Source organism: Heloderma suspectum, chromosome 7 (genome assembly GCF_057233095.1).
Source record: "Heloderma suspectum isolate Gila_16-S chromosome 7, 16-S_ref, whole genome shotgun sequence".
In the NCBI taxonomy this organism is placed as follows: Eukaryota; Metazoa; Chordata; class Lepidosauria; order Squamata; family Helodermatidae; genus Heloderma; species Heloderma suspectum.
Window position 1 is genome coordinate 103,549,934 of NC_139464.1, and position 26,159 is coordinate 103,576,092.

General features: G+C 43.3%; 1 protein-coding gene across 1 annotated transcript in view; it reads left to right on the forward strand.

Moving 5' to 3' along the window:
- LAMB1 (laminin subunit beta 1) overlaps positions 1-25,780 on the forward strand; it is a 97,231-nt gene extending 71,451 nt beyond the window's left edge. The window contains exons 25-33 of the mRNA XM_084811029.1: positions 3,970-4,154; positions 5,187-5,428; positions 10,967-11,170; positions 11,565-11,709; positions 15,980-16,187; positions 18,543-18,684; positions 19,647-19,823; positions 21,803-21,962; positions 22,247-25,780. Coding sequence (XP_084667155.1) covers positions 3,970-4,154; positions 5,187-5,428; positions 10,967-11,170; positions 11,565-11,709; positions 15,980-16,187; positions 18,543-18,684; positions 19,647-19,823; positions 21,803-21,962; positions 22,247-22,380 — 1,597 coding nt within the window. The 3' untranslated portion in view covers positions 22,381-25,780. The remainder of the gene's footprint in view (positions 1-3,969; positions 4,155-5,186; positions 5,429-10,966; positions 11,171-11,564; positions 11,710-15,979; positions 16,188-18,542; positions 18,685-19,646; positions 19,824-21,802; positions 21,963-22,246) is intronic.
- Positions 25,781-26,159: the final 379 nt, after the last annotated feature.

A 26,159-nucleotide genomic window follows, 5' to 3' on the forward strand; every position in this document is an offset into this window, starting at 1 on the left:
ATGCTATTTTGGGCTGCATTAATAGAAGCATAGCTTCCAAATCCCGGGAAGTACTAACCCTCTACTCAGCACTGGTTAGGCCTCATCTGGAGTACTGTGTCCAGTTCTGGGCACCACACTTTAAGAAGGATGCAGACAAACTGGAAAGGGTTCAGAGAAGGGCAACAAGGATGATCAGGGGACTGGAAACAAAGCCCTATGAAGAGAGACTGAAAGAACTGGGCATGTTTAGCCTTGAGAAGAGAAGACTTAGGGGAGATATGATAGCACTCTTCAAGTACTTGAAAGGTTGTCACAGCGAGGAAGGCCAGGATCTCTTCTTGATCATCCTAGAGTGCAGGACATGGAATAATGGGCTCAAGTTACAGGAAGCCAGATCCCGGCTGAACATCAGGAAAAACTTCCTGACTGTAAGAGCAATACTACAATGGAACCAATTACCTGGGGAGGTGGTGGGCTCTCCCACACTGGAGGCCTTCAAGATGAGGCTGGATAGCCATTTGTCAGGGATGCTCTGACTTTGATTCCTGCATTGAGCAGGGGGTTGGACTCGATGGCCTTGTAGGCCCCTTCCAACCCTACTATTCTATGATTCTAACCTTTATTTGCAGTTAAAGGTAAAATTAAAACACTGTAATAATAATTGTTTGGTGTAGTGAGATATTCTCATGTCCTAGATTGGTGGTTTTCAAATTTTCTTCATTCAGACACCTTTCCGGTGCCTACCACAAAACCCAAATTCAGAACCTGATGTGAATACACAGTTCTTGCAGGGCAGTGTCTAGACCTGTTGGGATCCCATTTGAACTGTGAGTGTGACTTAGAATATACCACTGCAGCAAATTTGCAGGGGAAGATCAGTAGTGGTGGGCAAGCTGCCTTTCAGGGAAGCTTCTTCACCAGTTTTGATATTTTCATTAAGGAACCCTTGACAAGCTTCCAAGGAAACCCAGGTTTCCCTGGAGCATTGCACTAGAAATTTGTCTTTCAAATGCTAATGTCAGAATGAAAGATCGTTGAAAGGTATCTAGACATAACTTATACCCACCCTGAATTGTACTTTGTTTGCTGCAAAGAACTGCTGTACTTCATATAGATTTCAAAAGAGAGGAACTGCAGCTTCAAGAAATGTTTCATATTCTAGGGCTTGGCAGCCCACCACAGAGGCTTGCAATACCTTTGTATCTAGCACTGTTATTCCCCAAGACCTGCCAGATTTAAGCAAATCCTGTATGGATTAGTCTGTGTGGAAGAACTATTTCCATGTATTATTGGTGTGGGGCGGTCATTTTTTTCTCACCCTGTTTGGGGGTTCTTCTTGCTCTATTATAGATCATACTATTAGGACACAATCCTATGCATGTTTAGACAGAAAAAAGTCCTACAATTTCAACATGCCCCAGCCACCATGGCTGGCTGGAGGAATGCTGGAAGGTGTTTAGACGGAAAAAAGTCCTACATATATAATATTGCACCCTTAATAAACGTTTAATCTTTCAAAGGATCTTTGCACAATTTCATAGCACTCTCAAAGGAATCCCCCAACAAAATTTGCAAAAAGAGCCTTCGTCTGCAATTCTATACACACTTACTTGGGAGTAAGTCCTATTGAACTTAATGGATCTTACTTCTGAACAGACATAGGATTGCACTGGTAAGAATACAAAAGTAAAACAATTATCATGACACAACATAGGTCATGTATACACACCTTTAAAGAAGGGTTCACTGCAGCATCCCTTCTCCACCAAACTGTGGAAGAGGTTTTAAAGCATAATAAAATCTGTGTTCAGAGGTGCATTCACAGGCCTTCATTTGCAGAGAAAATCAGTCCCAAATGATGCATGTTGGGGTTAGTGAAGGGTTCATATTCCAGGACCTGACCCTGGCTTCTCATATTGGGAAGCTAAGGCTGGAATAAAACAATATAGTTGACTCTTGTATTATAACAAGTGACCTAATTCTATAAACCTAGCTGAAAGTTATGTTACGCTCAGTGGAGGACTGAAATCAGAACCACCAGCCCCTACTGGTAACGTTCTACTGCAGGTAGATTGGGATCAACAGGTAGATTTCTGGGAAATTTGCAGTACTTGAGCAAGGATTTCTGACTCCCAATGATTTAACAATAGCAAAAACAAATAGCCCTTTCCCCTCCTAAATTAGGCTGCAAAAAATCAAAGCTGGGAGAGGGGATCAGGCGTAGATTTGCATGTGCAAGGATTTGTGTATGAGCTCAGTTCTGTTACCAGAAACAAATTCTGCAGACAGTTCCAATAAAGAACATAAGAAGAACCATGCTGGATCAGACCAAGGGCCTATCTAGTCCAGCATTCTGTTCTCACAATGGCCAAGCAGGACATGACTGCAATAGCACCCTCCCACTTGTTCTCCCCAGCAACTGATATGCATAGGCGTACTGCCTCTGGTACTGGAGGCAGCATATCGCCATCATGACTAGTAGCCGTTGATAGCCTTCTCCCCCATGAATTGGTGGACCTTGGGGTTCTAATGAAAAACAAAATAGGTCATGCAAGCCTAAAGTCTGCTCACCCTGTTCTTCTGGGCAGGAAACACCCCCAAAGCTTGGCAGATGGTCTATATTCTAAAAGTCTGGTTAGATTTCATGTTGAATGTGCACAGAGGGCAGAGTGGGATCATGGAAGAACCTACCCACATTCACTGCATGCATGAGTAGGGAACGGTCCCCAATCACACATACAGAGCATATGCACGTATAGGGTTGGATCTAATACTGATAATCCACTAGCAGGACAGATTTCCTCTCCCCCCTGAAGCCCTTGCATCCTCCAATCTACTCCTGGGGATTGGGGGACACTTCAGAGCAGATTTGGGACACATGGGGGAAATGCAGGGGGAGAGGAGATGACAGGGACGTCTTGTTGCACCAGCAAAAGTCTTGTTGTCCCAGCAGAAGTCTGCTCATGTGACAATGGATCCAACCCACAGTTTGTACATAATGTGGGCTCTATCACTGGTTATGCTGAACACACATTGGGGTCAGGGCTAGTGGCTCCAACTTTCCCCTCTCTGTGCATTCTACGTAGCATGTAATTAGTCCTCATGAAGAGTACAAATGCCTTGTGGAGGGGTGGGAAGATTTTCATTTTTTAAAGAATGATAGTCATGGACAAACATGTTAATATGTTTATTAACATAAACATCTTCATATGTTCAGAAGCTGACTGTGCAAATAATTTGCATACACAAGGACTGACTCCCCAGGTTTGGGCCCTACACTCTATAAAGTTTTTAATTTTCTTTTTAAAGTGTATATACTGCTCTTCATAAGAAATCTCAAAGTGATTTGTAACAGAAACACAAATAAAATAATACTATTAAACTCTAAAAATCAATTTACTCTATCAGCAGCAGTATACAAGTCGCTTATATGCAATAAAGTGAGGCCTATTTGGCCTTCAAGTTGGGGTAAATCTGCTGCACAGCCAATTCTCACATTTCTCTTTTATTGCATATTTTATTTTATAGAGTCTTGAAAAGAATCGATTGTGCAGTTCCCCCACTCCCCCTCAGAGCTCGTCTGTTCTATAGTCTATAAAAATACATTTTAATAACATACTTTGTAATTAAGTGGGATATGAAACAAATTATGTATGGATTCTAAGAGTCTGTTCTCTGACCTATGCAGTTGGCAAAGTTCAAATGCATTACAGCAGACTTTTGGAATTCAGATCAAATTGCATCTCACAGAAAACAGCTGTTTTCTGAGCCTTTTGCTGCTTTGTGTTTATAAAATGATGATAAAAAAGTGGTATCTACTGATAAACCAGTAATTTAGGCAGGGAAGTTGTAACGAAGTAATCTACCACACTGTTGGGGAGGAAAGGAAGGAATTAATCTATCATTTTGATTTATGTTTTCTGTTTAATTCAAGGCCAGTAGGTTTTTGTTCTGTTAAAGTTAATGGAGGTTCTGTTCGGTTCACAGGAAGCTAACAGCAGATGTTACTGAAAAGATAGCTGAAGTAGAAGAAAAAGTATCCAAGGTGGCAGCAGAAAGCAATATCACTGACGCTCAACTGAGTGCTCTGGAGGCAGATGCAAAGAGCCTAGACAACGTCATAAAAGAACTTGCAGAACAACTGGAGTTCATAAAAATCTCTGATATTCGGGGTTAGTGCTTGTATCTGGGGCGTTTTTTTGCTGGTTTTTGTTGTTGCTTTTGTGTATTTTTTGCTTTTAATAAGAAAGTGTAGGGGGGAAAACCTCTAAATAAATATAGTGTATGTTTTAATTAGGGCACGATCCAGCCAAAGTGAAGCATGTTTACGCCTCAGTGATTTTAGTGGAACAAATACTCCTTTCTCCCAGTGAAATCAATGGCATTTAAAAATGCTTAACTAGGGCTGCATCGTGCCATTAATTTTCTAGGGCAGCCTTCCCCAACCTGGGCCTCTCCAGATGTTTGAAACTACAGTTCTCATCAGCCACAGCCAGCATGATCAGAGATGATGGGAATTGCAGTCCAGAACATCTGGAGGAAGCCATTTTGGTGAAGGCTGTTTTAGGGGAACAATTCAGTGAAGATCTTGCGTGATGTCCTATTGACTTCATTTGGATTACTGTATTGTCTCCCTATGGACTGCTTCTCCTTTTACAGTTTCATATTGTGCCTGCCCTTCTCATGCCTACCAAATGAATATAATTTTGAGCATGGCTCTACTGTTCCTAGCTACATATAACTCTGAGAACATCAAGGACAGGCAGAAGACCATAGTATTGCCCTTACACACTGGTGCGAAATATAAGCCCACAATCCAGCTGCATGCACACAGCAGCCAGGGCTATGCAGAGCCATCTTTAAAAAGTAGCAGTCGTATCTGTAAGCAGTTTGGTGGGGAAAGTGGAACATGGAGATACATAGATACACACACAACACTTGTTGCCGAATTAGAGAGAGGTACTGCATGCGCGGCAAAAGAATATGCACATAGGTGGATCAGGGCAATAAACCAGTACCGAGTCAGGGTCACTTAAGTCCTCTAATGTGAATGTTGGAAGCTGTCTTGTACTGTCTAGTCCAACTGGAAATACCATGCATCCATAGCCAACAATTCTGCTAACAATTTTGGAATACCTTTGTGGATGAACAAGCTGCCATAGCTTTATCATCAGCTAGGTTCTCTCTGCATTTGATCTTTACAGGAGCCTTGGACAGCATCACCAAATATTTCCAAATGTCCCTGGATGCAGAAAAGAGAGCCAATGCCTCAACTCTTCTTCCTGGAAGTGTAGTAGAGCAGTCAGCTGAAATGCGGCTAGAAGTGGAAAGTATGATCAACGAGACGGAGACTAAGTTCAAGGCTAAGCAAGAGGAGCAGTCACGCCTCTTGGATGAACTTGCGGGCAAGTTGCAAAGTCTGGATCTTGCAGAAGTGGCCGAGAAGGTACAAAAATGGAGGCTCCAGTATAAAAGCAATGACTACAGAAAAGGATTAAAGATGGTGATGAAACAACAGGGACTAGAAGAATTCCCATTTAAAATTACTGGGGCTTAAGGACACCTGACCAAATTACTGCAATGTGGCCAAAACATCTCTTCCTTAAATAATCCAAATTCCACAAGAAAACAACAATAGGCAGGACTGTTATTTTGTGATCTGTACCAAATTCTGACTCTTTTCTGCACTGCACTGGCATCATAAAGCCTAAAATGGTACTTTGCTTATAAAGACCTTCAGTCAGTTTCATCCATCCATTACATGTGTTGAACACAGTTACTTGCCAATCTGCATGAGGAAGCAGGCTTGGGCTTGACTGTTGACTGGGAAGGTCTATTTTATCTTTTTTCTAGTAGCAGATCTCCCACTCTGCCAGTAGCTATAGACTGAGCCTGCTTCTCACTGCTAGACAGAAGGTGATGGAGAGGACAAAATCCCTCTTGCATAAACAGAGATGGGCTCTATCGGTTGGTTCCAGATTTAGTAGTAGGGTGTTGTTGTTTTTAAGGGGTTAAGTGTTTTCAACCAGAAGGGAGCTTTGAGTTACAGTCTCAGGCAAGAAGATGAGAATGTTCTGTAGTTGTACAAATTCCTGTAACAATTTGATTGGTAGTTAGTAACAGGGGGTAAATGTCACGCACTGTATACTGTAGAGCAAAACCTGGGTAAAAGGAGACTCTCGCTGTCTTGTTTAAGCAAGTCATGGTGGGGATATGAGGTGAAGTAAGGGGGATGCATATCTTTCATTGTTACTTCACTCTCTTTTGGGTTGCCCAGAGGAACCTGCTCTTTTCAACACTGTCAGCTATAATTAAAAGTAACATACAACATGGATTTATCTTCCAGGATGGAAGACTGTTATTCTAATCCCTTCTTCTCTAGGCACTTCCCACTGGAAATACTGTGGTGTACCTAAGTTTGATAATTATCAGAGAAGACACCCCACACACACAGTTATCTGGGTCACAAAACCAACCCGATCACCTAAGGGGGCATAAATAAGGTGCCCCACAGTTCAGTAATTGTATGGGCTCAGCCTGACAGGGGCTATTGTTGTTGTTCAGTCATTCAGTCGTGTCCGACTCTTCGTGACCCCATGGACCATAGCACGCCAGGCTTTCCTGTCCTGCGCTCTCTCCCGGAGTGTGCTCAGGTTCATATTCATTACATCAATGATGCTGTCTAGCCATCTCATCCTCTGCCGTCCCCTTCTCCTTTTGCCTTCAGTCTTTCCCAGCATCAGGGTCTTTTCCAGGGAGTTTTCTCTTCGCATTAGGTGGCCAAAATATTTGAGCTTCAGCTTCAGTATCTGTCCTTCCAATGAGCACTCAGGGTTGATTTCCTTTAGGATGGACTGATTTGACCTCCTTGCAGTCCAGAGGACTCGTAAGAGTCTTCTCCAGCACCACAGTTCAAAAGCATCAATTCTTCGGTGCTCAGCCTTCCTTATAGTCCAGCTCTCACAGCCATACGTTGCTACTGGGAAAACCATAGCTTTGATTAGATGGACCTTTGTCGGCAAGGTGATGTCTCTGCTTCTTACTATGCTGTATAGGTTTGCCATAGCTTTCCTCCCAAGGAGCAAGCGTCTTTTAATTTCATGGCTACAGTCACCGTCTGCGGTGATCTTGGAGCCCAAGAAAGTAAAATCTGTCACTGCTTCCATTTCTTCCCCTTCTATATGCCAGGAAGTGATGGGGCCAGATGCCATGATCTTCGTTTTTTTAATGTTGAGTTTCAAACCAGCTTTTAAACTCTCCTCTTTCACCCTCAACAAGATGCTCTTTAGATCCTCTTCGCTTTCAGCCATTAGGGTGGTATCGTCTGCATATCGGAGGTTGTTGATAATTCTCCCGGCAATCTTAATTCCGACCTGTGATTCATCCAACCCGGCGTTTCTCATGATGTACTCTGCATATAAGTTAAATAAGCAGGGTGACAATATGCAGCCTTGTCGTACTCCTTTCCCAATTTGGAACCAATCGGTTGTTCCATGTCTGGTTCTTACTGTCGCTTCTTGACCCTCGTACAGGTTTCTCAGGAGACAGGTAAGGTGGTCTGGTATTCCCATCTCTTTCAGAATTTGCCACAGTTTGTTGTGATCCACACAATCAAAGGCTTTAGCGTAGTCAATGAAGCAGAAATAGACGTTTTTCTGGAATTCTTTTGCTTTCTCCATGATCCAGCGAAAGTTGGCGATTTGATCTCTAGTTCCTCTGCCTCTTCGAAACCCAGCTTGTACTTCCGGTAGTTCTCAGTTCACATGCTGCTGAAGCCTAGCTTGTAGGATTTTGAGCATCACCTTGCTGGCATGTGAAATAAGCGCAATTGTGCGGTGGTTTGAACACTCTTTGGCGTTGCCCTTCTTTGGAATTGGAATGTAAACTGACCTTTTCCAGTCTTGCGGCCATTGTTGAGTGTTCCAAATTTGTTGGCATATTGAATGCAGCACTTTAACAGCATCATCTTTAAGGATTTTAAATAGCTCAGCTGGAATACTGTCATTTCCGCTAGCTTTGTTGTTAGTAATGCTTCCTAAGGCCCACTTGACTTCACTCTCTAGGATGTCCAGCTCAAGTTCAGTGACCGCACTGTCATGGCTATCAGGGACATTCAGATCTTTCCTCTATAGTTCTTCTGTGTATTCTTTCCACCTCTTCTTAATCTCATCTGCTTCTGTTAGGTCCCTGCCTTCTTTGTCCTTTATCATGCCCATCTTTGCACAAAACGTTCCCTTGAGATCTCCGATTTTCTTGAAGAGATCTCTAGTCTTTCCCATTCTGTTGTTTTCCTCGATTTCTTTGCATTGTTCATTTAAGAAGGCCTTCTTGTCTCTCCTTGCTATTCTCTGGAACTCTGCATTCAGTTGGATATATCTTCCCCTTTCTCCCTTGCTTTTCGCTTCCCTTCTTTCCTCAGCTACTTGTAAAGCCTCATCAGACAGCCACTTGGCTTTCTTGCACTTCTTTTTCTTTGGGATGGATTTTGTTGCTGCCTTCTGAACAATGTTACGGATCTCCGTCCATAGTTCCTCAGGCACTCTGTCTATCAGGTCTAATCCCTTAAATCTATTCCTTACCTCCACTGTATATCCATAAGGGATATGATTTAGGTCATACCTGAATGGTTTAGTGGTTTTCCCTATGTTCTTCAATTTAAGCCGAAATTTTGCAACAAGAAGCTCATGATCTGAGCCACAGTCAGCTCCAGGTCTTGTTTTGACTGACTGTATAGAGCTTCTCCATCTTTGGCTGCAAAGGACATAATCAATCTGATTTCGATATTGACCATCTGGTGATGTCCATGTGTAGAGTCATCTCTTGTGCTGTTGGAAAAGAGTGTTTGCTATGATCATTGTGTTCTCTTGGCAAAACTCTATTAGCTTTTGTCCTGCTTCATTTTGTACACCAAGGCCATGCCTGCCTGTTATCCCAGTGATTTCTTGACTTCCTGCTTTAGCATTCCAATCCCCTATGATGAAGAGGACATCTTTTTTTGGTGTTAGTTCTAGAAGGTGTTGTAGGTCTTCATAGAACCGATCAACCTCAGCTTCTTCAGCCTCAGTGGCTGGGGCATAGACTTGAATTACTGTGATGTTGAATGGTTTGCTTTGGATTCGTACTGAGATCATTCTATTGTTTTTAAGATTGTACCCCAGTACTGCTTTTCCCACCCTTTTGTTGACTATGAGTGCTACTCCATTTCTTCTAAGGGATTCTTGCCCACAGTAGTAGATATGATGGTCACCTGAATTAAATTCGCCCATGCCTGTCCATTTTAGTTCGCTGATTCCCAAGATGTCGATGTTCAATCTTGCCATCTCATGTTTGACCACCTCCAGCTTACCTTGATTCATTGATCTGACATTCCAGGTTTCTAAACAATATTGTTCTTTACAGCATCGGGCTTTCTTTTCACCACCAGACACATCCACAGCTGAGTGTCCTTTTGGTTTTGGCCTAGCCACTTCACTCTTTCTGGCGCTACTTGGAAATACCCTCTGCTCTTCCCCAGTAGTATATTGGACACCTTCCGACTTGAGGGGCTCATCTTCCGGTGTCATCACTTTTAGCCTTGTGATACGTTCCATGGGGTTTTCTTGGCAAGAATACTGGAATGGGTTGCCATTTCCTTCTCCAGTGAACCACATTTTGTCAGAACTCTCTGCCATTACCTGTCCGTCTTGGGTGGCCCTGCACGGCATAGCTTATGGCTTCACTGAGTTATGCAAGCCCCTTCGCCGCAACAAGGCAGCGATCCATGAAGGGGGACAGGGGCTATAGTAACTCCCTTATGAGGAAAGCTTACAATGCTTGGGGCTTTTTAGTTTAGACAAAAGGAAAATAAGGACATGGTAGAGGCATGGAAGATTATGTATGGTGTAGAGAAATTGGGTAGCCAGTTTTCCTCCTCTTCTGATAATACTAGAACCCAGGGTCATCCAATGAAGTTGAATGGTGGGAGATTCAGGACAGACAAAAGGAAGGCAGCACATAATTAGACTGGAATTTGCTACCTTGAGATGTGGTTACAGGCACCAATTTGAATGGCTAAAAGGGGACTAGGCAATTCAGGGAGGATAAGGCTATCAATGGCTACCAGTCATAACGGCCATATACTACCTCCAGGATCAGAGGCAGCCAGCAGAAATGGGCTATCACACTCATATCCATATTGTGAACTTCTCGTAGGCATCTGGCTGGCCACTGTGGGGAGCAACATGCTGGACTAGATAAGCCTTCGGTCTGAACCAGCAGGGCTCTTATAACTTAGACCCATCCCAAACCTGGCAAACTAAACTATTTTGTGACCAGAAATTTGTGATGGAATACTTGTACTAAAAAAATAGCTGTGGATACCAGTTCTGGATTGGGTACTGGGATGGGGGGAGGTTATTTTCCCCCTCATCCCCTTCTCCCCCCAACCAGCTTTTTGCCTCAGAGCAAAAAAACATATGGACACCATAGTTTTTCCTTGGGGGCAAATACCCAGAGCAGGATCGGGAATAATCACTGTAGTTCCTATCTGGATTGGTTGCCCTCCACAGCTTTTTAAAAGTTTTTTTAAAATGGAGATGTAATCATGCATTTCTGTCTCATCTGATTTATCCCTGTGAGAGTGCCGTATTTACTGATGCCATTCCCCACTCTGCCCCAGCTCTCTAGCTACCATAATGGGTTGTCAGCTGGTTCAACGAGGCCTGTGTGAAAGACACCCAAATGGCTGCCACACAGCACTGTTGCGCTAACTGTAGAGCAGTGAGTTACAAAGATTGCTCTGTCCCCTGGTCACTGCATCCTTGGGAACTAAACATTTCCCAGTAGCCTTTGCTTTCTGGAGAGAGCTCTAGAAAATTCCAAAGCTGCAACTACTAGAAGCCTTATATTGCTCTGTGCTGATGATAGTGCTTTAAGAAGCTGGCTCTTGATCACGAAAGAGCGATAACCTCTGACTCTTTCATCTGTCTAATCTTGCCTGATGTAGACATGTGGAACTCCCCTTGGCGCTTCCTGTGCTGATTCAGAATGTGGTGGCCTGAGCTGCCGAACTGAAGATGGAAAAAAGAAGTGCGGAGGGCCTGGCTGTGATGGATTGGTTACCGTGGCCCACAATGCCTGGCAGAAGGCTATGGATTTTGACAGAGACATACTCAGTGCTTTGGCAGAAGTTGAACAGCTCTCAAAAATGGTAATTATTATTTTTAAGGTAGCTCAAACATTAAAGATTAGAGTGAAAGCAAACTCATCAGCAGATTGTGCAAGTATAGATAATGGGAGACAAAATGTTTTGCCTAAATAATTGCTTCTTGTCAGTTGCATGATCCTGCTAAGTGCCTCATAAAAAGATGTAGCTTACACAGAGATTCCCATGTGTGAGCTTCACACAGTAACTTGTGTTGTTTCAAAGACTGATGTTGTTGTGGATGCCTTCATCATTTTAAGAGTGTTTTCTGGCTTTTATGAGTGTCTCACATGACTTCAATGCCAACTAATTGCTTTGTCAGTCTTCCTTTTTTTCTGGGTAGGTTTTGTAAAATTGGCTTGTTAGAAATTGTAAATAGCAGCTCATTTACTTCAATTAGGTCTCAGAAGCAAAACAAAGAGCTGATGAAGCAAAACAGAATGCACAAGAAGTTCTGCTGAAAACCAATGCCACGAAAGAGCAAGTGGACAAGAGCAACGAAGATCTGAGGAATCTTATTAAGCAGATCAGGGATTTTCTGATGAGTAAGAATTGTTCGAATAGGGTTGGGCTGCTATGTATCTTTTCTGAATAACTGCTTCCTCATCTTGGCCCATTATTTCAAAGCATCAGATTTTTACTAGAAATCTGCAGACTGGATATTTCAAATCAAGTTGTGAACTTCAGCCTTCCTCAACTCTGCCTATTTTCTTCCCCAGTGACCTGATTCACTTGTATGCTTTCCTTTTATGTCATCATTTAGGTGTCACGTCATTCCTGTCCATACACAGGGAGAGATGGTTATGCAGCCCTTGATAGACATCCAGTTTTAGTGGGCCAACATTTGCATGCAGAAACAGGACATTTATCCCACACTTGCAGGGCTCTACTTTGTGCTCTCTCTCTCAACTTCTATGCCTAGTTAGATAGGAGCCCAGTTTGCATGTAACAAAAAGCTACCATGGGTGAAGTTCTCATTGCGGCAGCGGCTGCCATTTTGAATATTCAGGGTGTGGCAGGGGCACACCACAGCTTCTTGTTATGTGCAAACCCAGCAAGGGCAGCTTGTTGGGGTGGATGACAAGCCACCCACAATCCTAAAACAGCCCATGGGTTCTAGGTGGCTTCTCAATCACCCCAACAGCTCACCCTGTCTGGGTTCGCACATAACGAGAAGCCGCTGATATGGTGGCTAATAAATGGCACCTATTATTTAATTATTTTTTCATTTCATTTCTGTACTGCCCAATAGCCAAAGCTCTCTGGGCGGTTCACAAAAATTAAAACCAAAAAGCACACAGTAAAACAATATAAAATATAAAAACATTAAAACCACAATATAACAATACAACCAGAATAAAACCAGTGTAAAACCTAGCAGCAATGCAGAGAAAGCTAAAACTCTAGAAAACTAAAATGCTTGGGAAAATAAAAAGGTCTTCACCTGGCCCCGGAAGGAATACAATGTAGGTGCCAGGCGAACCTCACCAGGGAGCTCATTCCACAGCCGGGGTGCCACAGCAGAAAAGGCCCTCTTCGTGGTAGCCACCCACCTCACTTCCTTTGGCAGGGGCTCACGGAGGAGGGCCACTGAGGATGATCTTAGGAGGTGATCCTTCAGATAACCTGGCCCCAAGCTGTTAAGGGCTTTGAATGTTAATACCAGCACTTTGAATCAGGTCTGGAAATGGACTGGCAGCCAGTGCAGCTGGAAAAGTACTGGCATAATATGCGCTCGTTGGCCAGTCCCTGTTAACATTCTTGTTGCCCTACTTTGGACCAGCTGAAGTTTACGGACCGTTTTCAAAGGCAGCCCCACATATAACGCATTGTAGCAATCCAGACAAGAAGTTATCAGAGCATGGATAACTGTAGCTAGGCTAACTCTGTCCAGATAAGGGCGTAGTTGGTATACCAGACTAAACTGATAAAAAGTGCTCCATGCCACTGAGTTCACCTGTGCCTCAAGTGACAGTTCTGGGTCCAAGAGCACCCCCAAACTACGAACCTGATCCTTTAGGGGGAGTGCAACCCCCTCCAGAACAGGTTGAATATCACCTAGCCGGGCAGATGAACCACCCACTAACAATACCTCCATCTTGTCTGGACTGAGTTTCAGTTTATTGTCCCTCATCCAGTCCATTACTGTGCCCAGGCACTGATTCAGAACAGCCACTGCCTCACCTGGGTTTAATGAGAAAGAGAGATAGAGCTGGGTGTCATCCACATATTGATGGCACCTCAGCCCACACCTCCGGATAACCTCCCCCAGCAGTTTCATGTTGATGTTAAACAGCATGGGGGATAAAAGAGCCCTGTGGAACCCCATGGCATAGTTGCCATGGCACAGAGCAATAATCCCCCAGCACCACCTTCTGGAATCAGCCATCCAAGTAGGAGCGGAACCACTGCAGTGCAGTGCCTCCAACTCCCAACCCAGACAACCTATCCAGAAGGATACCATGGTCGATGGTATCAAAAGCCACTGAGAGGTGCAAGAGAATCAACAGGGTCGCACTCCCCCTGTCCCTCTCCCAGCAGAGGTCGTTCCACAGGGCGACCAAGGCAGTTTCTGTTCCAAAACGAAGCCTGAAGCCCGATTGAAATGGATCTAGATAATCCATTTCATTCAAGAGTGCCTGGAGTTGTCCTGTGGCCACCCGCTCAAGCACCTTGCCCAGGGAGGGGATGTTGGCCACTGGCCTATAATTGTTAACATCCTCCAGGTCCAGGTTAGGCTTTTACAGGAGTGGTCTGATTACCGCCTCTTTTAAAGAGGCCGGCACCACACCCTCTCTCAAGGAGGAATTTACAACCTCCTGGACCCAGCCGGACATCCCCTCCTTATTTGATTTAATAAGCCATGAAGGGCAAGGGTCAAGTGCACAAGTGGTCGATCGGACTTGTCAGGCACCTTGTCCACATCCTCAGGCCTTAATAACTGAAACACATCCAATAAAACTGGACCAGACAGTGCTCTGAACGCCTCTACCAATGGAACTGCATTAATGGTGGTGTCCAATTCATGATGAATCTGAGTGGCTTTATCTTCAAAGGGCCATGCAAACTCAGCACAGCGTGCAACCAAAGGTTCCACAGTCTCTCTCGCTGGCCCAGAATGTAACAGGCTGTGAACCACTCAGAAAAGCTCCGCTGGACAACAGTGAGAAGATGCAATGCTGGTGGAAAAGAACTGTCTCTTTGCCACCCCCACTGCCACAGAGTGTTTGGTCAGACTCCGCATGAGTTTTCCTCCACCTGCACTCTAGCTGTCTCCCCTCTTGCTTCATTGCCCTCAGCTCAGGTGTATACCAAGGAGCTGGCCGGGCTTTGCTCAGAGGGAGAGGGCGCTTGGGCGCGATCGTGTCAACCGCCTGAGTCATCTCTGCATTCCACAGAGCGACCTGAGCTTTGACAGGAGCACCAGCCATACCAGTAGGAAAATCCCCCAGAGCCCTCTGGAATCCATCAGAATCCATTAGCCTCTGGGGGCGGACCATTTTAATAGGTCCCCCACCCTTGCAGAGTCTAAACCTCAGCAGGAGGTGATCTGACCATGAGAAAGGGACAGATGTTAATTCCTCCACTTTCAGATCACCATCCTCCTGCCCAGTTGAGAAAACCAGATCAAGCGTGTGTCCTTTTACATGTGTTGGGCTGATGACATGTTGGGACAGCCCCTTGGTTGTCATGGCAGCCATGAAGTCCTGAGCTGCCCCGGATACAGCGGCCTCGGCATGGAAATTGAGGTCCTCCACACCAGGTCCAAGACCATCTCTGTCAGCTCAGGCAGGGAGTCTGATGGGCAGCGAGGTGGGTGGTACACCAGCAGAATCCCTAATCTGTCCCGGGTACCCAACACAAGGTACTCAAGATCTGCACTTGAATGAGCAGGAAGCCTAGAGAGAAGGATTGAATTCCTATAGACCATGGCAACCCCCCCTCCCCGACCCTCGAGTCAGTGTTGTTGCTGCACTGAATACCCAGGAGGGAACAGTTGGGAGATAGTGACCCCTCCCAGTTACCCCACCCAGGTCTCAGTAATACATACCAGGTCAGCCCCCTCATCCACAATCAAATCAGGGATGAGGGAGATTTTATTTTGGACCAACCTGGCATTCAGCAGCAGCAGCACCAGACGCAAGGGTAAGCTGGTAAGGCTGCCAGGAACCATCAGGTTGGGGGAGAAAACAAGAAGAGGGGATAGCCATAAGGTGTCTAGCCATGATGGCCAATAAGTGGCACCTATTAGCCACAGTGGCCTACAGCGATTGTCTGAACCAGGTCAGAGAGAAAGAGGAGAATACAGCCAGCCACCTTACCTTGCATGGACTTTTGGCTTATATAGCCATTTGATTAATAAGAGACAGAAGTAAATTGAATGTGAGATTGAAATAAATTGGATTGTTGGGCACTTTCACCTCACCTGTCTTCATCTTCAAATAAAGTGGCTGTGTCAACAATAGATCACAAGCTTCTTATGTGATTGGTGATCAGAGTTCTCTGCAGGCCTGGGGCTCACATTTTTTTCTGATATGACTTTTTACCTGTCATTGTCCTATGGTGAGCTTTTCTTCCAAATACCTGATGAGATGCAAGATTCCTATGACACCTTGGAAATTCATCAAAAATAAAGTTCTTCTGGTCTGAAATGAGTAGACATTTCCACCTTAAATTAATGCCATCTGGTTTTTGTTTCCTACCTATTGTGTTCCACTACCATTTGTCTGTTCTGTGTGCAACAAAAAATGATGGGGAAGGGAGGTACCCATCTTCAGTTGTCCCACTCATTGTTTCCATTTACTATCTTAACAGAAGACAGCGCTGATCTCGACAGCATTGAGGCAGTTGCCAATGAAGTGCTCAACATGGAGATGCCTAGCACACCTGAGCAGTTACAAACACTGGCGGACAATATCCGTGAGCGGGTGGAGAGTCTTTCTGATGTTGAGACTGTCCTACAGCAGAGTGCTGGAGATGTAGCAAGGGCAAAGATGCTGTTAGATGAAGCTAAAAAAGCCAGGTACCATATGATGACTCTTTCTGCAGCAGTCGTTTACATTAGCAGAATCCTAAAAGATTCTGTTCTAAAAGGAAGTGTTTTTCTGAGGCTCCCAGGGGGGATTCCTCAGCTTCGGGATGGCACATCCCCTTGGAGCAGATGGGCAGGGTCAATCTTCATGGATTCTCCAGGGGCGAGTCTCCCCTGCCCTCGCAGACCGGCCCTGCGTAGTGAGCAGAACACTTGGGTGTGGATGGAGCTCTTAAGAGCCCAGCTATTTATAGTGTTTTGCAAGCTTTTTTCCCCTCATTGCTGCTTCTGTTCTTTGTTCTCCCCCACCTTGTCCTAGAAGGGGTTCTCACCTGGACGATGGGGGAGAAGCCCGCAGCACTAAAGCCTCGCCGCACTTACTAGGGCCAAGCAGGGATGCCAGCAAACCGTGCGGCAAGCAGAAGTTCCCACCAGCAGCAGCACAACCAGGAGGTAGCACTAGGGCCCAGCAACCAGTGCAGGTTCTGACTGCCTCACCTGCCTCTATGAGATAAGCCAGTTCCCTACACTCTAGTATAGGGAGGGAGCAATGCTGTGCACTCCGGGGTGCTCAGGCAACACCACCAGGTGCAGGGAACTGGCGTATCTCATACATGGAGTAGGAAGAGTCGAGTGGCATGGAGGGCAAGGGGTATGAAATGCCTAGACTCAAGAGCGCAAAATCCAGAGGGCTGCCAGGACCAGGAGGGGATTAGCTCAGCCTCTACCAAGTGTCTCTGGGGCGGGAGCTTGCCACAAGTTTATACAATGGGCAAATGTCCTAGTCTCCCCCCAAAATAAAAAAAGGTCTTTCTCTTCTGAAACCGTTAGGCGGTTCCAGGTCTGAATCGGTTTCTCCACAGGAAAGAGACAAGAGAATAAAGAACAGGAGGCATAGATCCAGGGGCCAATCCAGATATAGACATAAGAAGGGTCACAGGTCCTAATGGAACAGTTCCTTATCTGAGAGATCCTTCTGCTCCCAATCCTGATCCCCGCATCTCTTGACACCAACACTAAAGAACATAAGAAGAGCCCTGCTGGACCAGACCAAGGGTCCATCTAGTCCAGCATTCTGTTCACACAGTGGCCAACCAGCTGTCGACCAGGAAACTGCAAGCAACAGCACCCTCCCACCCATGTTCCCCAGAAACTGGTGTACATAGGCTCACTGCCTCTGGTACTGGAGGTAGCACATAGCCATCAGGACTAATAGCCATTGATAGCCTTTTCCTCCAGGAATTTATCTAACCCCCTTTTAAAGCCATCCAAATTGGTGGCCATCACTACATCCTGCGGTAGTGAATTCCATAGTTTAACTATGCCCTGTGTGAAAAAGTACTTCCTTTTATCTGTCTTGAATCTCCTACCAGTCAGCTCCATGGGATGACCCTGGGTTTTAGTATTTTGAGAGAGGGAGAAAAATGTCTCCCTATCCACATTCTCCAAACCATGAAGAATTTTGTACACCTCTGTCATGTCTCCCCTTATCCTCCTTTTTTCCAAGGAGATGCCAAGGTGAGGAGGGGGAAAGCTAAACCAGAAGGCAAAGGAACCCCCTCTCACCTCTCAGGAGATGCCAAGTTCTGTAACATCAGGTTGGTCTCACAAATGTGATCTGACCTCAGAGCAAGAGGATGGGGGGGGGGAGTTCTCAGAAGAGGATGTTGAGCCAACACCAGTCAGGGCTGGCTGTTTCTCCATGTGTTTTTTCTAACCCTTCTGGCAAAGGCATGCTGTACTCTCCAACTCTCAGAGGAGAAAACCAAATCAGATGAGCCAGCAGCACCCCCAACTCACAAAGGAGTGGCAACAGACTTTCCTCAGGGATACCTGAAAATGATTGCTGATCCATCTCCACGCCTACCTGGTTGATATCCTCAACTAGTCACCATCAAGGCAGAAGAGCTTGGGGAGGGGGGTTAATTCTAGCTAAGGGCAGAAGGGGCTGCATTTGCTCTTCCAGTCTGGGAGAGAAGGGTGCCCCCTCCCCACTGAAGACTGACCCTGCCTCCGTGCTCAAGAGAGGCACCATCCTGAAACTGAGACATGGAAATCCATGGTTATTTATTTGTTTACCACCCTATAGCAAAATTTTAAAAACATTTAAAAAACAATAAATACAATAAAAATGTAAAGGGCCTTGGAAAATAAACTCACAATAATAAACACAAGAAAAAATCTGTTTTCTGTAACTAACGCGTTCACTAAATATGTTATACTGTTCAGGGCTCAGATGCAAACAACAAATTTAGCTCATTGCGTGTTCTTTGAAATGGGAAAAAAATCCTTATTTTAAGAGAGCCTCTTTAAAATTGTTTGCTGTTTTTGATTTCCATTACCCAGTAAAAGTGCAACAGATGTTAAAGTCACTGCAGACATGGTGAAAGAGGCTCTGGAGGAGGCTGAAAAAGCTCAGGCTGCAGCTGAAAAGGCCATCAAACTAGCAGACGCAGACATCCAAGGAACACAAGACTTGCTTACCTCTGTGAGTTTGGATTACCTAAATGCTTTGGAAATAGACACTGATGGACATAGATGCTCCCAGTGCAGAGCCACCCCCACCCCCCAGTAACCTGGCATTAATAATTAGCAGGCAAAGGCTAAATTCAACTTGGGGCATGGGTTTAGAACAGCCTTCCCCAACAGTACCTTCCAGATGTTTTGGACTTCCCATCAGCCTCAGCCAGGATGGCCAATGGTCAGGGATGCTGGAAGTTGTAGCCCAAAACATCTGGAGGCACCAGGTTAGGGAAGGCTGATTTAGAAGGTAGCACAGTCTGGCTGCCATTTCCACCCTCTTCCCTTGCAACAACCATTCCTCCTTCTAACATACTTCCATTCTTCCTCCTCACCTTTTCTTCTCACAATGCATTGCAGCAGACAGTAGCCATGGCAACTGAAATCAGTAAAAAGCTTAAGCATGAAACTAGTCAGTGCATGCATACTCTGTATCACCAGCACCATTTTTGTAATGGCACAAAAGGCATCTGTAATGGCTCTCTACCACATATACAATCTAGCATGCAAGAGTACATGCAGGTATCTACCATATACCTATATGGTATACATATACACACGTGCACCCATTGCATTTATGCTGCTCTGAGATTACACGTGTGTGAACCAACCCTTAGTCACAACAAAACTCTTGCTGTATTGCACCCCTATTCATAGCAAAATGTGAAGGGTGGCACATTATAGTACTGTACGATTAAACTTAAGGGGAAGAATTTTATTTTGAATTCTGCTTGGAAGTTTACATCTATTCCCAGGAGATTTGCCATGAAACTGTACTATACAGCACCCTTCCAGTGACAGCCCATTATTGACCCTCAGTTTTGCACAAGGGCCAGACCACCGTCCCTCCCACAGGCCCAGAAAAGAAACTTTTGATGTACTGCAGTTCTGGAAGAAATCAGTGCATTTTCTTCTCATGTGTAATGTTAGATTGAATCTGAAACGACGGCATCAGAAGAAAATCTGAACAATGCTACCCTGCGTATTGCCGAACTAGAGAAGAATGTGGAAACACTTAGGCAAAAGTCCGTAACAAACACAGAAGACATTCGAGCAACAGAAGAAATTGTTGCTACTGTGAATCAAACTACCACAGACATTAAACAAGTAAGATTTTCCTTCTGAAATTATTTTGTTTGTTCTCAAGAAACAAAGATTTCTTAAGTGCCAGGTTGTGCCGTCAGGTTAGCCCTTGAATTTGTAGATCAGGTCAGGCTTGGCCAAATATATTAGTACTATTATTTAAAAGGACAAAGAATAGTTTATTACCAATTAAGGCAAGTAGATAATTGGTTTATGTGTGTGTTTGTGTTGTGTGTTGAGTAATTCAGGGTACAAAAAAAATCTGGCATTTTAACATTCCTTAAATCAGCCTTCCCCAACCTGGTGTCCTCCAGATGTGTTGGACTGCAACTCCTTTAATACAGTTGATGGAAGGTATCCTACCCGTTCTGATGACCTAGCTCACTGCTAGGAGTGGATCCCACAGGGGTGGGATCCAAAGAAGAAAAGGAGGAGGAGGAGATGACAGTGACGAGGACACTACTAACATGGCATACAACAAACAACATCAACCCCAGGTCTAGCTTTCCATGGAACTGGGTGTGGGGGTGCTCTCTCCCACAGGCAGCAATTCCAATTATCATGGCCCTGCCTACCAGAGCAAAGAATGTTCTTTTCTCAGCCAGCATGGGAATTATGGGAGTTGCAGTCCAACACATATGAAGGGCACCAGGTTGGGGACGAATGCCTTAAATTAAGTCTTACAGAGTGTGCTTTTCTCACTATTCTCCAGACCTGAATGTGGGTTTTCCTGAGGCAAGGGGCTTGAATTCTATTCCTGTTCCAGCAACATTATGTAGGAGGGCCCTAGGGGCGAGCTGTTGGAAGGCAGCTAATGCGAGACTATAGTTGGACATTCAAGCCTCGCTCCTTCCCCATCACTAGCTCTGCCTCTCCACCATGTTCCCCATGGCCTGGCCCTGCCACTCTCCATGTATGGCAGCTGAAGTTGTGAAGCGGAGAGCCTCCTCTACAAACATAGGCTCCCTGAGAATTCAGAACCATCCAGGATCTGGGTTTTAAATAGTGCTATGAGCCTACACGCAGAGAGCAGTTTCCCCACTTCACAGGTTCAGTCCCAGTGTGTAGTGGGCAGTGGGGCTAGCAAATGCATACCTGTTCTCTTCCTCACATTACGATAGGACATGCATGAGGCTTTAACGACCAAATAAGGCTTACGTAGCAGCAATGTCTTAATCAGGGAGCTGGATCAACTTTTGTCAGTGGTTGCTATTATGTGTGGGGAGCTACGACTAGTTGAATGGTTTAACTGATGACTTCAGGAAGAGTTCTTTGCTCTTTTTCCTATGAGGAGCTCTTGCAGGTTCCAGATTTTCTGGCAGCGGGTATGGGTGATGCAAGACAGCTTATGAAAACACCTTGTTATTACATTGTCTCCTAAACGAGGCTGATTCAAGAAATATGGGTCTGTCGTGCACTCTTAAATGTTAGGATATACCTGCAAAACCTTGTTCCATATTAAAAAGGCCATATCTATTTTTTCTCAGTTTAAAATCTTAAATACTGCAATAGATAGCTATAGATTTGGTGAGGAATTAAATTATTTACAAAACAAAGGATACTAGCTCACTGCTATGGCAAGAGGAATTCCCTGTTGAAGGAAATCTTGTTGCCTTGATTCATTCTCTAATTGAAGGTCACTGCTGCCAAAAAGACAGCACTAATATTCTTTTCACTTCCAAAAATAGTATAAACATCCTATCTAGTCCAACAGTGACTCATTTGAAAGGATGGTAACAGCAAACCACAACTGATAAAAGTTTCCTTCTCATGGGATAAATAAACTGGCAAGAAAAGGGAAAGGATGCTTTGAATTATACTGGTAGAGAAATTCCTTTCTGTAGACACTGCTTGTGATGTGCATGCAGTCTCTGCTCAGTAGACCCCAGTTGCATTGTCGCCATTATTAAGAGGCAAAGACATCAAACAAATCAATGAGGAATGCATTCAATTTCTATATTCCGAGTAATATTGCCCTCTTGTGTGTGTCTCTCTAATTGCAGGTACTACATAATGATGTGAACGACAAGTATAAAACAGTAGAAAGCTTAATCGCCAAGAAAACAGGAGAATCTGCAGATGCCAGGAAGAAAGCAGAAGCACTACAGAATGAAGCTAAAATACTGTTGGATCAAGCAAATAGGAAACTTCAGCAGCTCAAAGGTAAAACCCAATGTCGAGAATGCTTTTTCCATTTTTTTTTAAAGGTTATATTCTCAGTTACAGCTGAACATTCTTTCCCCACCTCCCAACCCCTTCTGCAAAGCACCATGACGCAAAATGCTATTATCAAAGGCAGCGCTTTTTCTTTATTATTAGAAGCCTCTCTTTAGTAAAGCCAAACAATAGACTTGTTTCCAGTTCTACCTTGACACTGCCCTCAAACTATCCCACGTGCATAATCTGCTGTAAGAATAACCCAACTCTTATGTCCACTTTTCTTGCAGAACTGGAAGATACATATGAGAAGAATCAAAGAGTCCTGGAAGACAAAGCCAGGCAAGTGGTGCAACTGGAAGGAACAGTCCGTGGCCTCTTGCAGGCCATCAGCCAAAAAGTTGCAGTTTACAGCACCTGCTAGTAATTGAAAAAGGGAACAAAAACCTTAGGAAAAAAGAAACGTAAATCCGAAGACGAGTCTTAAACTGATATGAGAGCTGATAACCTGACTGAATACCAGCTTTACTATCTTAAAACCAAATACTTTCCTCTTTTGCTTTATAAAATAAAACAGTACTTTTGTAATGAAGTATATGATTCATTTAACCAATGTTACTTTCATTATCCCAAATGGTAATTAACCCTTTTACTCTAATAAAATCTTAGCTTCAAAGACAGGAGTTTTAACCAATTAATTTTGATTTAGAGTATCCTGCTTTCTCATCTTAAAACTTTGCCCAGGATGCTATGATTTTCTATAGGCAAGAGGTTTCTTGGCCTGCCACTATGTCCACTTTTATGAAATCATCAGGACCATGGGCTGGAGGCAGGTAATTGAAAAGCAGTTCTGTCTTGTGACTAAGCAAGCCAGGCTTATAAGACCAGGTGGAAACCTGCTGGGCCTATGTCCTCACCTGAAACCTGCCATGTTGAAATCTGTAACGTACTACTGGTATCTGCAGTGCTGGTGCGGAACGACAAAGCATGTCAGCAGTTTCTTCCCTCAGAAATCTGCCATAGTGGTACCAAACGTAAAGCTCATGGATCCCACTGCTAGAGTCCCACTTCAACACTGCTAGTACTTTAATAAGGAAATTCCCTGTAATAATTAGGCAGATCATACAACTATCATGGATCCAATTTGTACATAATGGCAAATTGTGGGTTAATTAATTGACCCATGATTTGCTGTGCATGAGCAGTGAGCAAGTGTGCTGCCTCCTGCACACTCCTTGCTTCCACTTTTAATCAGCAACCTATGAGCAGCTGGGTCATAGACAGTTGAGTGTGACATCCAAACCTGGAGTGCTGTGTTGTTTAGAGCAGAGCTTTCCAAACTTTTCAGGTTGGTGGCACACTTTTTAGACATGCATCATTTTGTGACACGGTAATTCAGTTTTACTAGCAAAGCGGAGGTTAAACTAACCCGTTATAAGAGACACAGACACATACATAAATTGTAATAACGAAATATATGGGGATACAACTCATGAAAACCTTTCACTTACATTTTTAAAAATGTATGATTTCTAAGATAACATACATTGTTGTCGTTTATGAGTAACAGTATGTAAATATGTGCAAGAATTTTAAAAAGTTGAACACCAATAACTTCTTACCATTTTAATGGGATGTATGAGGTTGATGGGATGAACACAGCTTTTCAATATTTGGTGGAATATTAGATAGACTCGCATTTCGTCATCAAGCATTTTTAAGCTTCCACGTTTCAGTGTCTTTTAAGTTTGCCATCGTTGAAAAGGATACTTCACAAATGTATGTAGTAGAAAACTGCAGAAGAATTTTTAATGCTTTTTTAGCTATGTTTGGATGCATTTTTGAAATGCGAATCCAAAAGCTGTCTAAGTCACCCTGTTCATGCATCATTAACAGATTTCAATCATTTTTTATGTCAGCTAATTCTTCTTCAATAAGTGAAAAGTTCCTCATTGCAGTTGAAAGAAATGGATTTCTGATCCAATCATAGTCTTGGATTTCAACATTTGGGAAGTAATGATGAACTTTCTCTCCAAGCAATGTTAAATGGTCAACAATTAGTGAGCTGATATATTTTAGCTGGCACTCAGCAGTTTTGGAAAACATTTCAAAATTTCCTTCTTTCACTTTCCTTTTCCAAATTGCTATTTTGTCTCTCATAGCACAAATTTTATCTACCGCTGTTAAGATATTTTCTCCTTTTCCTTGCATACTGGTGTTTATTTTATTCAAATGTTCAAATATGTCGGCAAGATATGCCAATTTTGTGCACCAAAGTTTGCTTTGAATTAGATCGCAGAATTCATTTTACTGATTTTCCTCAAAAAGTTTCCCATCATTTCCCTCAGTTCATATACACGACAAAGCACTCGACCTCTTGAGAGCCAATGAACTTCTGTGTGTAGCAGAAGCTTTTTAAACCTTGCCCCCATGTCTTCACAAATATGAGCAAATAATCTTGATTGAAGAGGTCTACTTTTAATGTAATTGACCATTTGAACCACTTTGTCCAAAACGTTTCTTAATTCATTTCCAATGGTTTGCGCAACTAGTGCTTCGTGATGTAAAAAGCAATGAGTAATTATAATATTTTCATTCTCTTTGCTAAAGCTATAAAACCTTTTGTTGAACCAACCACTGAGGGTGCACCATCTGTGCATATTCCTACACAATTTAATCATTGCAAATTATTTTCCTTCATGAAGCAACCAAAAGTTTTAAATATATTTTCACCTCTAGTTCTCATTGGAAGTTCCAGACAACACAAGAATTGCTCAATAATTCTGTCAGTATGAATGAAACGTGTAAAAACCAATAATTGTGCTAACCCACTGACATCTGTTGCTTCATCTAACTGCAATTTAAGATCATATTATTGTCTTGAAAAATATCCTTCATTTGCTGCTTAATGTCATCAGACATGTCTTGAATACGTCTTCCGATCGTGTTATCTGCCAAGGGGATTTTATTAACTTCTATCTCAAATTCAGGCCCAAACATTGTTCAAACAATAGCACAGCAAGATTCCTTTATGGTGGTTTCGGCAATAGCACGTGGGTCCTTGTTTTTGGCAATTATTTGAGCAACTAAGTAACTTGCCTTTTGAGCTTTCTCTGATGTCTTCACTCTCTTTGTGAATGATGCTTCTTTATAGATTGTGAAAGCTCAATAAAGTATTCTACTGGTTTTTCTCACAAATGACAGTGTTTTGAGGTAAAATGACACCATACTTTCATTTGCAAGTATATCCCCACAAACTAAACACTGGGGACAAGGATTGTTTTCATTACCAGAAAATGTGAACCCCAGTTTCATATGATCTTTACTGTGTAAACGAGGCTTGGAAATTTTTCCTTTACACTTCTTATGTACTAATACAGACCGTTCAACAGTTGATCCTTGCATAGTTTCCTCTATAGTGACTACATTTTGTTCACTGCAAATGTCATCTTCACCAGCTTTCCTTTTCTTAATTAGAAACGTATCCATTTTATGGGTAATTCAACTGCAACTTAATGAATAAATCTATGCAAATTTATTTCTACGTTTTAGGATTAACTAAATATGAAAATATAATCATATATTATAATATAATCATATATTAACTGGTTTTGTCATGGTAGTTTTAAACAATGTATTCATTTGACTTAAATATGTTGGGGAAGCTTGGAAAGATGTTTGCTTTCCATACAGCTTTGTGATCCTTCTTGCATACTTCCTCATTTCTGTTCCAAGCATCATTCCACAGCCCTGAGACAATCCCTAAGGTGACCAATCTGTGTCTACATTAACACATATCCAGCAAATAAATGTAACTTTTACCTTAGCCTTCCCTGAATACAAGTCTTATTGAAAATATTGGAGGTGGCAACAGTAATGAATAGTGGAAGACCTCTACAAGCCTTGTTGCAAAACATTAGCATTTACACATCACTACCAGGAGAAAAACCATCACAGAGCACCAAGTCAGGGCATAAGAAGATACAACAGGTGAACTGTGCAGCCAACACTTCCTACAAGAGAACTTAAGAACCCATCTTTGTCCAGTGTACTCATCCACCCAAAGTGACATTATTTAACCACTTGCAATTTTTCACTTGCCACTTCAGAAAATATTTTTTAAATTTTGCAACCAAGAAGCTTCATAAGTTAAATTGAGTAAGATAAGGTTCTTACCAATTGCTTTCTCATTCAGATTTTGTT